The sequence below is a fragment of the Zootoca vivipara genome, chromosome 11 (assembly GCF_965207765.1).
Source record: "Zootoca vivipara chromosome 11, rZooViv2.hap1.1, whole genome shotgun sequence".
Lineage (NCBI taxonomy): Eukaryota > Metazoa > Chordata > Lepidosauria > Squamata > Lacertidae > Zootoca > Zootoca vivipara.
Window position 1 is genome coordinate 37,137,222 of NC_142594.1, and position 14,632 is coordinate 37,151,853.

Genomic DNA, 14,632 nt, shown 5'->3' on the forward strand with positions numbered 1-14,632 from the left:
AGAACATGATTTGTTTGGAGCAAGAAAACGATGAGTCCAGGTTCACATAATATTAAACTGTGGATAGTGCAGTCGCAGGATTGGAGGAGGAGCAAATCAGCTGAGTTTTTTGCTTTGTGTACCAGCATGCTTGCTTGTTCATACTAAGCCATAGTTTGGCTTAGTGTTGCCTGTGAACCTGGCCGATGTTTGCTTACATGCCACTGTTGCAGCTACAAATGTACTAAAGATAAAATGTACTTGCTAGAGTCCATACAGATGTGGATTTCATTTAATGTTATTCAGCTCATTTTGTTCACAGAATCGTGGAAGGGACCACGAGGGTCATCTAGTCCAACCCCTGCAATGCAGGGATCTTTTGTCCATTGTGGGGATTGAACCCATGACCCTGAGATGAAGAGTCTCCATGGCATTGACACATCCTGATGCAAAAGATTCTGCAACTGTTCAATTGCATTCTGTGAGGGAAATGAATTAGCTACTTTCCCCACTTACAGCTTATTTCCGTTTTGTTTGTATCATAAAAAAGGAAAAAATAATAGATTCTGTCCTGCATATATATCAGTGTCATTACATTATTTTCTATACTGGTGTTGAAGCTAGTGTTACTGACTCAGATAGCAGTTCTTCAGAAGACTGTTTCAATAATCTAAGCTGTCACTCTTGATATCCTTACTTCCATTTAAAAATATTCTTTCTGAGTTGACATAACCAGCATTGTGTACTAATTCCAGATGCATTTGAATTGTATGGTTTTATCTGTATACTCCCTTTCTTTTTCGCCCCTTTTGTATCCCTAGTAACCTGTTTGCTTTTCGACTGCACCTGCACACTGAACAGAGTTCTTCATTAAGCAGTTTACAATGATCTCCATTCATACTTTTCCAAATCCTTTTGTGTAGGACCTTGAGAGCTGGTTGAGCAAGAACACAGGAGTGACAAAAGTGTAATTCATGTTGCAAATTATCTGTGGACACTATCTTGAGTTCACACTGTTTGGTCATATCTGTAGGTTCTTCACTACCCTGTTTATATGTGATTATAGCCTATCAACAATAAATGTTATCTCACCTAAGAACTCATTAAGTCTGTACAGAGCCCATAGTATTCCATTCAGCACCACATTGTCAGCTTTTTCCTTTTCAAGATCACTAAATTTTATATGTAATATAGCCAGTTTCCAACATTCTGTCCTTGTCACTCACTAGGAAACATGACACCTTCCAGGCCTTTCTATCTAGTCCTCAGGACTCTTCTGAGACCACACAACCTTCACAGGTCACATCCCTTGCCAGCCCTCCTCTACACTCTTCCTTGAGTCCTTTTGCCAGGCTGAAATGTGGTCATTGGAACTGTTAGATTGTCTTTTGTTTGCCTGGATGGAGGACAGAGTGATATGTGTGTGAGTGTGTAGAAGGGTCTATGGTTTGTATGGTTAGAATGTAGACTATTGTACAAAGGTAAGATTTGCATCCATTGTGCTGCCCATTTTTACCTCTAGTCATGTCCTTGGAATGGAATGTGGTCTTTGGGCTGCAAAAGGTTCCTCACTCCAGGGCTAGAGCATGATACAAAATTAGAAGCTGGGGGAACTGATTTTGGGGAGGTGGAACATAGATAAGCATGAGTGTGCTGGCTCTCAGGGAGAAGATCTTGGCCACTTTGCTCCTTGTCAGTTGTTTGCTGCTGCAACACACTGAAATAAGGCCATGGTTTGGTTTAGCATGATCTCCAATTCAGGGCTCATGGTTTAACTCTCTCCATACTAGCTGTAAGCCCCAACCAAGGTTTGTTCTTTGTTTGTGACTTGTGGTTGGTCTGGAGACTATCCTAGCCTGGAAACCAGATGCAGAGCAGCAAGAGGAACTTCTGCAACTCCCTGTTAAGAGGCAATACGGTTGGACACTTTGTTGATCTTAATGGAAATGTGACGAGGTTTATCAGCTCACAACAGTTAATTGCTATCAATATGGAACTTTATTCAACCCTAAGACAAAGAGAACCAAGAGCTATCAGTGAAAATGCATGCTTTGCTGGGTGAGGTTGATGCTTGTTGGTGCTATTGAAATTGTTTTATTGATTTGGGAAATTGTTTATATAACTTCTCTCTAGGAGGTGGTTTGGGATCTTTAGGAATGTGATCTTACAAAACAGAAATTGTTATGTGCTTTCTGATGACAAAGAAAAATGTTTTATTACTCGCCGTTCTGTAAAAGGCGAAAGATTTATACGATCTGAAGAGAAACCAAAGTATTACTGGCCGTTCTGAACAGCTACAGATAATTAAAGAAACAAAAAGAATGCCTCAAATATTTCTTTCTATGATTCAGCTTAGTGGTAAAAAATGTAATTCTCATAGCCTTGTCTTAGCAGCCATTCATTCATTCATTTCATAAAATTTATACATTGCCTGATTGCAAAACAAAGAAAAAACACCTCAAAGTGGTCTACAAATATATATATATATATCAAGAAAATCAAGAAAACTCATTAGTTTGGAGACTTGGCAAAATGAAGACTGGTTTGAGAAGAAGACGGTCCCAAATGAGCATCATGCTTCTGCTTGTTCAATGTAAGCCATGGTTTAAAGTTTACAGTTACATGTGGATTGGACCAATGAAGTTTTTCATTCATTTGAAAACAACATGTTTCTGCTCAAAATATTTGCAGGCAAACCCCATTGTGATTTTGGCTCTTTTCTAAATTGCTGACTTCCTAACCAAGCAACTAAGAAACAAGCCACTGAAAAAAGCCTTTGAGTTAGTAACCCTATCCTGACTTTCTAGTCTAATTTGAAATATCAGATTATATCCAGTGTCTGTATCGTCCATGATAAATTTCCAGAATGGACATTAGAGATCTGTATGTTTCACATTTGTTGATAATCTTATAATGTTGCTTTCTAGTTTGATCCTTTATCAGTCGAAAGCAAGAAAGCCGCAACTGTGGTGCTGATGCTCAGTTCTCCTGAAGAGGAAGTTTTGTCTAAAGCATGTGAAGCTATCTATAAATTTGCATCAAAAGGTTAATGTTTCAGTTATCAAATCTTACCACATGTCTTGTCTTTCTTCTCATTAATAAATCTGCTTAGTACTGTACAAAAAAATTTCTATTAATACCGGTAATTATTGCTGCCGCTACATAATATTTCTTAAGTCACAAATATATGCAGGATAATATCCAGAGTGCAGTGATATAGTTCCTCTCTTGATTAGCTGGGCCATGGCTAGGAATGAGATAGAAATTTGCTTCAGTTTGGATTGCAAAACCAATATGTGAACCAAAGTAGAGCTACCCTTCAGAATTCACACTACATTTTGAAATATAGTTCTTCACCCACATGTGTACAAAAATGTGTATATTGGGAGAAAGTGTGGATGAAAATGCATATTTACGTGAAAACATGAGGGGAAATTGCTTGCAAAATTTATATATCAAAAATGCATACAAAATGTATGTGTTAGAATACATTTGCACTAAAAAAAGCAGGTGAATTTTCATGAACACCTTTTTTTAAATTGCAAACTGATATAGAAATGTGGAGAACTGAAATTATGATTGGAAAAACAAGAAACTGAGTGAAACAAAACAGAGATTTTGTCCATCTCTAGTCATGACTCATGAGCAGCCTCTGCAGGATGAAGACGAGGAAATTTCTTAGCCAGGTCAGACTTACAGCTGCTTCTGACACATGTTTTATGGGATTGCATCACTGTAGAGAGGATGTGAGGGATCTTTTCTTTAAAATTAGCTGAGACAAAACCTTGCAAGTGAGATGCTTTCTACCTCATGTGTTAGCTCTTTAGCTGCAGCAAGATTTTTAACACAACACTTTCTCTTGTTATTCACCACATATATTCTGAGTTGTTTTAGTCTCAAGAGACAATAGTAGAAGCCCGTTTGAATTAGCTGTAACATCAAAGGCATTGTTTCTGTTTTTGAGGTGCTAGAATATCTTCCCATTAGTTTCTGTGTGGGGTAAAGAAAGCAACTTCACTTTCAAAAGCAGCCATAAGCAAAGTCAGCACTAGACAACATATATTTACCTTTTGCTGTTGTTGAATCACACATGTACATGGGTGTGTAAGAATCTACCCATGTTCCTTCTTAAGATAGAAAAGTTGAAGTGGGAGAATAAACCTTTATGATGATATAGTGAAGATCTTGTGCTCTAGGACTCCAGTACTATTATTAGAAGCATTTGAATATTTTGATCTTTGCAAATTCTGACTTGAATTCACATTAACGTGAACTGACTTATCTGTACCTCCCATGCTAATGAGAGAGTCAGCACTTGGTTATCTGCCTGCTTTTGGACTTCCTAAATGTTCCAACACAGTACTTGGCTCAAAAATGTATCAAAATGAATCTTGAAACATGTATTCTAAGAGAAAAATACAGTAGTACTGAAATACAAATTTGTGAGGATTTAAAAAAAATTCACAGATTAATGGGGAAACTGGATCAGAGGCGGAGCATGGGGGGGCTGCTGGGCAATTGCCCTGGTGCAAAAAAAATTATGGGCACGCCTCTGCAGCTGCCACCCTGACCAGAGGCGCTCCCCATCCCACCCACCCGCCTCACTTCAGCAGCACACTGAGCAGGAGCTGGGAGAGGACGGACTCTTGCATATCTTGGCTGCCCAGTGTCCCTTGCTGGTGGGGAAGGCGGGCGGATGGCAAGACTTGTGTCATGGTGGTGGCGGTGCCTGAGCCCAAAGAGGCGCACACGAATGTCCTGCTGCAGCTCCAAAGTTCAGTCTGGCAGCAGCAGCACATGGAGGCACAACACTTGCCTTAAGGAGCGCATTATTTTTCCTGCCCTGGGCGCTTGTAACCTATGCTACTCCACTGAATCAAGATAGAACAGATTTATGAGTGTTGTTGTTTAGTCGTTTAGTCGTGTCCGACTCTTCGTGACCCCATGGACCATAGCACGCCAGGCACTCCTGTCTTGCACTGCCTCCCGCAGTTTGGTCAAACTCATGTTCGTAGCTTCGAGAACACTGTCCAACCATCTCGTCCTCTGTCGTCCCCTTCTCCTAGTGCCCTCCATCTTTCCCAACATCAGGGTCTTTTCCAAGGATTCTTCTCTTCTCATGAGGTGGCCAAAGTATTGGAGCCTCAGCTTCACGATCTGTCCTTCCAGGGAGCACTCAGGGCTGATTTCCTTAAGAATGGATAGGTTTGATCTTCTAGCAGTCCATGGGACTCTCAAGAGTCTCCTCCAGCACCATAATTCAAAAGCATCAATTCTTCGACGATCAGCAGCCTTCTTTATGGTCCAGCTCTCACTTCCATACATCACTACTGGGAAAACCATAGCTTTAACTATACGGACCTTTGTCGGCATTTATGAGTAAGCACATACAAAAAGTGCATGGACTGGAAATAGATTCATTCATCCCTGTTAATGGAATACTATGCTATTCCTTTAATTTCTGGGGTTCAGACTGTGGATGCCATTGTTTAGTCACCAAAATGGTACCACTCACTCACAAAACAGGGACAGGGGGAGGTATCAGAAGACTTATGGGGATCCCAAATTTGCTGAAGTATGAAATACATTTTAAAGAAAAACCCTGTGGAAGGGAGATCCCAAAACAGCCACATCAGGACTGCGGATTCTGATTGGCCACAGAATGCTGCTGATTGTTCAGATGGATTGGATGGGGCTTGTGATGGTAAAACTGGGAGGGAGGGGGAAGAGAACAGAGTGGCTGGAATTGTGATTAGCAACACTCTGTGTTGCAACATTATTGCTGCAGGTCCCAGTTGTTAATATTATTCATCTTGTGTTGACAGTAAAGAAAGACCACTGACAAAAAAAGCTTATGGGCTTTCTATAGGCATCTGGTTGGCTACTGTGAGAACAGGATGCTAAACTAGGTGGGTCAGTGGCCATACACAGCAGGCTCTTATGTTCTTATTTGCTTTTTAGGTGAAGAAAATAAGCTGACTCTTCTTGACCTTGGAGCCTTGGAGCCTTTATTTAAATTAGTTACACATGATGACCCTATTGTCCGCAGAAATGCCACCATGGTAGTTGGGGTGATGGCTTCTCACAGTAAGAGTATTCACTTTATAATCATGCACAATTATATTTGCTAGCAATATTAAATAAGTGCAACTGATGAAATCATAATACTCCAGTAGAATGACAGTAGAATAATTCATCTGAATTCTTGGGGCTCCTATATCATCACACTGATGGAGTAACCCCAACAACTAAACTGGAGGCAGCATCATTATCCACCAAATCTCTGTGCAAGGAAGAAGGGCCTATACAGCTTGTTACTCAGCCATCCAACTGCAACCACTGCCAAATATGGCAGCCCACCAGGGCTTTTTTGTTTCCTGCCTGAGACTGCAAATGCAGGTGTGGTTGTCAAGTACCTGGTAGGCTGCAATATGCAAATGATGGGCTATGTTTGACTTCTGCATTCGACTTGACATATCACCAGTTGTGCAGACTTGACATCAAATAATGACACACATTGTTTTATCAAAAGAGGCGTGCTTCATCAAAAGATGTTTGCTACAAAGCTTTTGTAATCCTGCATCAGACACTATGGGGCTTGAAACAAAAACCCTACAGACCAGGGGTTCTGATCAGGGGAGGGTACTACAAGCCATTTCAGCTACAGCATGTCCACAACAACCCATAATTATTCTGGCCTAGGAAGTCAGGTGGCACCATAGGAGCCAACTGCTAGGGGCCGTGGTCTCTTTGCCCCCCTTAAATGCTTGAGGGGTCTGGTCCGCCCCCCAAAGTTGATGGGCATTGCCATTCAAATGGTCTGCTCGCATGTCTTGGTTTCTTAGAATTCCAGAACAACACTAGGTATGAGGCTGCTGGTTTCAAATATGTCCAAGTCTGCTTGTGCCTTTCAAACATTTTGAAAGCATCACCAAAACTAGAACATTTCATTTCATTTCAATATAACTTTGATAAATGTACCCAACTCTACTGGGGGTAGGACGGAGGACTATGACTGTTCTTAAATATGAAAATAAAACTGTTTTAAAGAGGTTTAGAATGAAAGCTTTTGCAGAATTGTTGCCAAAAGTAGTGAGTGGGAGTGTTTGTCATTTTCCTTAATTCTTTAATTGAATGTTATTGTGTATCTGATGTTGTTTGGCACAAAAGAATATAAGGATCTCTTTTGGAAGTGGCTTGCTTTTTAGTTTTCTAATTTCTCCTAATATATTTCCCCTGTCAACTCCCAGCAAAGTACACTCCACCTTTGATGTTACTCATAGAGCAGCCATATAATTTCTACCACCTAGTAGAACTTAATACAACTGTAATATTAAGATTACATCACCAGTTCTAATTGCACACTGTATTTCTTCAAAATATTGACTAAATATATTGCTTCATATCTACATTTGCTTCATTGTAGATGATGTGAAAAAATCATTAAGACAGCTAGATGTTACAAGTGCATTTATAGCTCGCCTGGCACCGGAAGGTAATTTGTATTGCTCCTTTGTGCAAATTGTTGCTTGCTTCTGTCACTTAATATTTTTTTGAAGGACTGTGGTTTGGATATTTCTTTTAAAAGTGTGCTTGTTTTAACTTACTGCTTGCATATAGCAAAATGAGATGAGACTGGATTAAGAGCCACTGTTTTTCTAATGACATTTTGCTAGCCGTCAACAAATGAGAGTATTTACTATGCTAGTTAATGGCTAATTGCACTATTTCATTTTTATGCCATAGAAGATGTAGTCACCCATGAGTTTGCCAGCCTTTGTTTGGTACACATGGCAGCAGAATACAACAGTAAAGTGCAAATATTTGAGCAAGGTGGACTAGAACCGCTTATCAGCCTGCTAGGAAGTCCTGATCCTGATGTTAAGAAGAATTGTGTTGAATGCATCTATAACATGGTACAGGTGATTATTTTTCACTATTTTAATTATAAAGGAATATATTGTTTAATTAGAAAGTAATGCTCATCTTCAGTTTGTTCTTCAAAGTTAATTACTGGTTGGCGTATGGTTATCTTTAAATTTACACCAGTTTTTCCCAATAGCCCATTTCAATACATCTTCCTCATATCCCATAAACTAGGAAGTAGCTGTCTACCTACTGCTGAACTTGGGGAACTCCCCTCTTAAGTGCCCCCATTAGATGGTCAACACCGTCATCTCTATCAGTGCTGATCACATGTTAGGCAGAAGAGGTACCGTTATAAAGGAGTCTGACATACACTTCTCTATCCCTGCCTAAGGGATGGTGATTACTACTGTCAGTATTAATGGAGATCCAGGTTCTCTTTGCAGTTATTTTGCACTCCTAAATACCCTTTTGTAATTGACATAGGGGTGAGGAGGGATAGGAGATGAGATCCATGAACAATACTCTGTGGATCTCTCTTGCTCTGGGTTGATTTACTTGATGGCAAGTCCTAATGATTTCAGTGGAATGTGCTTTCAATTAAATGTGTTTAGGATGAATTGGAACAAACTGCATTTGCATCATATAAAGGAAATCATTTTTTAAGACTAGAATGCATAAAATCCATTGGCTCTTCATTGTGTGGAAAAAATGGTTTGACCCTTCCAGAGAGGGTTATGAAAATGTCTGTCTTTGGGGGAGATGGAGGGAATAAGAAATGGGTTCTGGCTTATTCCTGCATAACACACCATGATTTTGCACATCTTCTTAACTCTTGGTAAATGCTTTTGACAGCTTCTTTTCATAAGGAAAGGAAGGTTATTGTAATTGGTTACTTTCACAATCAAGTGTTAATGTCACCATATGCTGGTTAGCAAAAGAATGGTGCATTTGTGTATGGGAGTTCTTTTCAGAGTCTAATTGCTTGATCCACAATCCAGTGAAGCTAAAACACAAGGATTTAAGCGGATTTAGTTCCATTGACTTCAGTGGTACCAAATTGGCTTAAGTTCAAGCACTTAAATTTAACTGTGTTGTGGATCGGGCTATAAGTGAATCAACTCGGTAATGAATTCAATTCACAGCTCAATCTTTTCTAGGGCATCAGAGCATGTCTTTATTCTGAATCACATTTTGCTGTTTCCCTTCTTTTGCTATCTAGCTGTCTTTGTTGTAAGATATATCTGGACAACTGCACCTGGTGCTTGCTTAGATTGATAATAGAAATTGCACAAAAACATGCATAAGCTGCTATTTTTAAAAAAAATAAAACTCTTTTTTTAATATACCATTTTTATACTGCCTAGGACGCAGTATAAACCTTTTAGAAGGTTTTATTACTAGCAAAGGTTGGAATATTTTGCAAGAACTTCTTTAATATTCAGTTATTTGAGAAGTAATAAAATAGCAGTGAATGTGCAGAGACCTTCACATTCAGATAAAATTATCAAACTGAATTTGAGTGATCCTTTTTGTAAAAGTCATATGCACTAGAAATTTTAAAGGTCAGTTTCTTCTTGAAAAGTACTTTAAAATGTGTACTTTAAAATGAAAGCAATATGCATTAAATTATATACAAACTAGTGCTATTTTTCAAGAAAAAGAGGTGCCAGAACTCTCCATTCTCATTCTCTTAGAATGACAATGGCACCTACCTGAGAGGTGCCGGAACCTGCATGAGAGGTGCTGGAACTGAGTTCCAGTGAGTTCCGGCTGAAAAGAAGCCCTGCAAACTAGGATTGCTGAGTATTGTTATGTGTAATGTGTAATTTGTGATATTCGGAGCCTAACAATTGTCAGCTTCAAAATAACATATAATTTAATTGCATTTGTGATAATCATCTTGCAAAACCACAACATTATACATTATTGTGTTTTTCCATCTAACCATTTCTGTTTGGTACTTAACTACAGGATTTTCAGAGTCGTGCTGCAGTTCGTGAACTAAATGTGATTCCTCCTTTGTTGGATCTTTTGAAGTCTGACTATCCAATTATTCAGTTGTTAGCTCTCAAAACTTTAGGTACTATTTCCATTGATAGAGAAACCAGAGTTATGCTAAGAGAACATCAAGGACTAGATCATCTTTTCAAGATACTTGAAACTAAGGTACCTTTTACTTAAATACAGAGCTGTCATTTGCTTGAAGAAATCTTAATCAGTTAGTCATATTAATTGTAGGCCATTAATTGTTAATCAATCTGAATAAACTCACAGTTGTGTTAGAGAGAAAAGCATTATTTGTCTTAGATAATGCATACATTATGTGGATCCCTGCTTATTTAACTTATATGCAGAATTCATCATGCGAAAGGCTGGACTAGATGAATCCCAAACCGGAATTAAGATTGCCGGAAGAAATATCAACAACCTCAGATATGCAGATGACACAACCTTGATGGCAGAAAGTGTGGAGGAAATAAAGAACCTTTTAATGAGGGTGAAAGAGGAGAGCGCAAAATGTGGTCTGAAGCTCAACATCAAAAAAACCAAGATCATGGCCACTGGTCCCATCACCTCCTGGCAAATAGAAGGGGAAGAAATGGAGGCAGTGAGAGATTTTACTTTCTTGGGCTCCTTGATCACTGCAGATGGTGACAGCAGTCACGAAATTAAAAGACGCCTGCTTCTTGGGAGAAAAGCAATGACAAACCTAGACAGCATCTTAAAAAGCAGAGACATCACCTTGCCGACAAAGATCTGTATAGTTAAAGCTATGGTTATCCCAGTAGTGATGTATGGAAGTGAGAGCTGGACTATAAAGAAGGCTGATCGCCGAAGAATTGATGCTTTTGAATTATGGTGCTGGAGGAGACTCTTGAGAGTCCCATGGACTGCAAGAAGATCAAACCTATCCATTCTGAAGAAAATCAGCCCCAAGTGCTCACTGGAAGGACAGATCATGAAGCTGAGGCTCCAATACTTTGGCCACCTCATGAGAAGAGAAGACTCCCTGGAAAAGACCCTGATGTTGGAAAAGATTGAGGGCACTAGGAGAAGGGGACAACAGAGGACGAGATGGTTGGACAGTGTTCTCGAAGCTACCAGCATGAGTTTGACCAAACTGCGGGAGGCAGTGGAAGGCAGGAGTGCCTGGCGTGCTATGGTCCATGGGGTCACGAAGAGTCGGACACGACTAAACAACTAAACAACAACAACAATGCATACATGTGCCATTGTACTTATTATCTTATAAAATTATTAATTTAAATATCTTACTAGTTAAACTTTTAGTAGAACAAATTGTTTTTAATTGATGGATCTAATTGATTATTCAATTAAGTATTTAAACATTACTAGAAATATATGGTCAACTCAAACTAAACTTTAACAATCTGTATGGTAAATAAAATGCAACTTCTTTCATGCAAAACATGTACCGAAAATCCTTAATTCATTCTTAATAATTGCATGGAACTGTAAACTTTTTTAATGGCCTCAATCCAAAGAGAGGATAGCCCCATTGATCGGGTGGACAGTACTGGTTACTAGTGAATGTGTGGTTGTGAACAGTCTAAAACAGATGACTAGTTTTGGGCATTGTCATCAAAGGCAGAGTTAATCATTTATTTGGCTGAATATATAGCCAAAACCACCAACTATCCAGCACAGTGTATGTGTTGAATACTTATTGCACTGGTATTTTATTTGAAATTACTAAAGATTTGGTGTATAGAATAATGTTTCGTTTCAAAGTATACAAATGCTAACCAGGGATTGGGTTTGTAAGAACCTTCCATTTCTGTGATAAGATATACACCATTAATTTGTCTCAATGAGAAATCACAAGGCTTAATTAGCTGTATATCAATTGGAAATTTTAAAATGCCAGTATTTCTGCAGAGAAGAATTCAGATTCTATTGGTGTCAACTGAATAATTTTGCTTGTCTTTTTAATTGTCCTAAAGAGGATGATAGCAGCTTTTTCAATCCCTTTTCACCATGTGCTGCATGCCTGTTGCACGAGGAATGCCTCCACACCCACTCAGGTTGTGTGCAGAGGGGCCCTTTTCCTGTAAATTCATTGGCACATATGAATAGGCCTCAGACAAAAAGCTTGTTAGGGCTTACTTTAAATAGATCGCAACAAGGCATTTTGTAGTACAGTTGGGCAGTGTATTTATATAGCATTATGGAAACTATTAACAATTTTTTAAAGAAAATTCCAATGACTGACACATTTTGTGCTAAAATATAAATGTGATCAGGCATTACATTAAACACATGGCATTTTGTAAACCATTTATTTGTTTGTTTGTTTGTTTGTTTGTTCATTTGATGAAATTTTTATTCCACTTGATTGTAAAAAAACACCTCAAAGTGGTTTACATTTAATGTTTCTATTTGTTTAACTTTTAGGAATTTAATGATTTACATGTAGAAGCTCTCGGAGTGGTGGCAAATTGTCTTGAGGATGTGGATACTATGCAATTGCTTCAGGAGACAGGGGGCCTCAGAAAACTACTTGCCTTCACTGAAGTTTCCACTCTCACCGATTTTCAGAAGAATGCAGCAAAGGCTATTGCTAAAGCAGCTTATGACCGTATGTCATTTCTAAAATACATATTTCTAATGGAAGGTCTTAGAGCCTATTTGTGGCATATATTTTTATGGTTGAAGGTAATATTGGACCATGTTGATGGGGGATGTCCTGCCTTGTAGAAAGATTCCTTCTAGTTCCTACTAACTGTGATTATTTGACACAGATATTGCCAATTAGTTCAGCTACTGGTAAAGTCTTATTTAGGACTGGTGGGTGGGCACATTCCATCTCCCTTGTGTTATTGACCCACTATGATTATTTCTTAGGAGCAACTATATCTCTGTTTATTATGAGGTATATAATAATAAACTAAATGCTCTTTTTTGTGTGTGAAATATGCAGCCTCATCCTATGGAAATTAGCTTGGAAGTCCCAGTGGGGCTAACTCCCAGGAAAGTGTGCATAGGATTGCATCTTGCAGCATAACTGCTCTGCTTGTCTACTCAAATGGACATTACTTTTGAGTAGACTTGTATAGAATTACATTGCATATCATGAATATAGCCAAGACCAGGCCTTTGAGCCTTGTTTCATAGCTTTCCTTCCCTACATCTTTCATGGAAATATGAAATGCGTCATGTGTATAAGAAAAATACCTCACAAAAGATCTGTTGTCTCTGTCCTGTTTTTATTTATTTAATTAAACAATTATAATCTCAAGGGTTCCCCCCTCCCCACTCCAAATACTTTTCATTCCCCAGATTAATTCCATCTCATATTCTTAGAATTTCCCCTCTTGGGCTGCTAGGGAGCAGACATTTTTCTTGCATAGCAGCCTTGAAAATGACATACAGATTAATGTCCCCAGTGGATTAGCCACTTCGTTTTACTTTTTATAATTACTCATTCTGTAATTATTTATTTATATAAACAGTTTGCTTCTTTTGAATTCACTATGGAATTTTGAAGTTAGCAGGCTGAATGTTTATAGCAGGCATCCCCAAACTGCGGCCCTCCAGATGTTTTGGCCTACAACTCCCATGATCGCTAGCTAACAGGACCAGTGGTCAGGAAACATGGGAATTGTAGTCCAAAACATCTGGAGGGCCGAAGTTTGGGGGTGCCTGGTTTATAGCTTGCACTCAGCATGTTCTGATTAGCTTTTGTCCTGATCCTTTGCATAACGTTTGCCCTTTTCACAGTTGCTATACACTGATTTAATATACATATCTGTATATACATTATACACATATTATACATGTACATACATAAAATATACATAGTTTCCTTAAAACAGAGCATTTTAAAGGTTATTTTCACCAGTGAAAGCGTTTTTATGGACACATTACACCAATAGAATTTTTGAATATATTCATTGGCTGGAGAACTGCAACACAAAATTCAGAGAAGTGCAACTGCAGAAGGATTGGTATGTTTCAGTTTTGTATCGTTTTGGAAAGTGCAAATTAGGTTGGTTCACCTTTAGATGTGAACTGAATCAAATTTCTCCCACATCCCTAGCAGAGGATAAGCTATTACACAGTTAATGAACAGCAACAGATAAAGTGTAGCTTTCAGCAGTTTGTAAAGGTGGCAGGGGGAGCCCTCTGACATTGGTCTTTGGTATGAAAACTTGGGTGTTAGAGAAGATGCCTACTTTCATTTATGAAATGTTGGAAGGTATTAATTTGTCCTTCCAACAGGATTCCATTATTAAGAGGTGTGGAGTCCATTCCTACTGATGTTGATGTATGCCCCACCATGTTCAGTGGGACTTACTCTCTAGTAACCTACATCAGCAGAACCAATGCTGCATTGCCAGTGTAATAGGATATGAAATACATTTCTAGTCTTTCTGATGGTTTTCATTTTCTCTTTCAACAATTAAAGCAAACATTATTTCCCCTTATGCAGAATTTAAATATGTTTTATATCTAATGTGTGGTTGTTTATTATTATTATTATTATTATTATTATTATTATTATTATTATTATTAAAACTAGATTGTACCTTCTTTTTAGGAAATAGTCAGAATAATAAACACTTTTGTTCCAGGTACTAAGGGACATCGAACTCGCTTTATCAAAAACAAATGACTGAAGTATGGAGACACCCCCCCCTAGAGACCATTACCAGGGATTACACACAAGTTTGGCAAGGATCAAGCCGGGGGCAAAGTCCATTATGTGTCAAGCCAATTTGTAATCCCAATTAATGCCATCTCTAGAGTGTTTGCGGTTACA

General features: G+C 38.6%; 2 protein-coding genes across 14 annotated transcripts in view; one reads left to right on the forward strand and one right to left on the reverse strand.

Moving 5' to 3' along the window:
* The window catches only part of PIP4K2A (phosphatidylinositol-5-phosphate 4-kinase type 2 alpha), a 165,774-nt gene that overhangs the window by 112,554 nt on the left and 38,588 nt on the right, over positions 1-14,632 (reverse strand). The gene's annotated exons all lie outside the window — the stretch shown is intronic.
* The window catches only part of ARMC3 (armadillo repeat containing 3), a 57,694-nt gene that overhangs the window by 15,303 nt on the left and 27,759 nt on the right, over positions 1-14,632 (forward strand). For 7 of the 12 annotated variants that reach the window (XM_088654169.1, XM_088654166.1, XM_088654172.1 and 4 more), the window contains exons 4-9: positions 2,907-3,024; positions 5,941-6,066; positions 7,406-7,474; positions 7,726-7,901; positions 9,820-10,014; positions 12,265-12,448. In XM_088654169.1, the coding sequence (XP_088510295.1) occupies positions 2,907-3,024; positions 5,941-6,066; positions 7,406-7,474; positions 7,726-7,901; positions 9,820-10,014; positions 12,265-12,448 (868 nt within the window). The remainder of the gene's footprint in view (positions 1-2,906; positions 3,025-5,940; positions 6,067-7,405; positions 7,475-7,725; positions 7,902-9,819; positions 10,015-12,264; positions 12,449-14,632) is intronic. The other 5 variants (XM_035129611.3, XM_088654174.1, XM_088654171.1 and 2 more) reach the window with 2 other exon arrangements.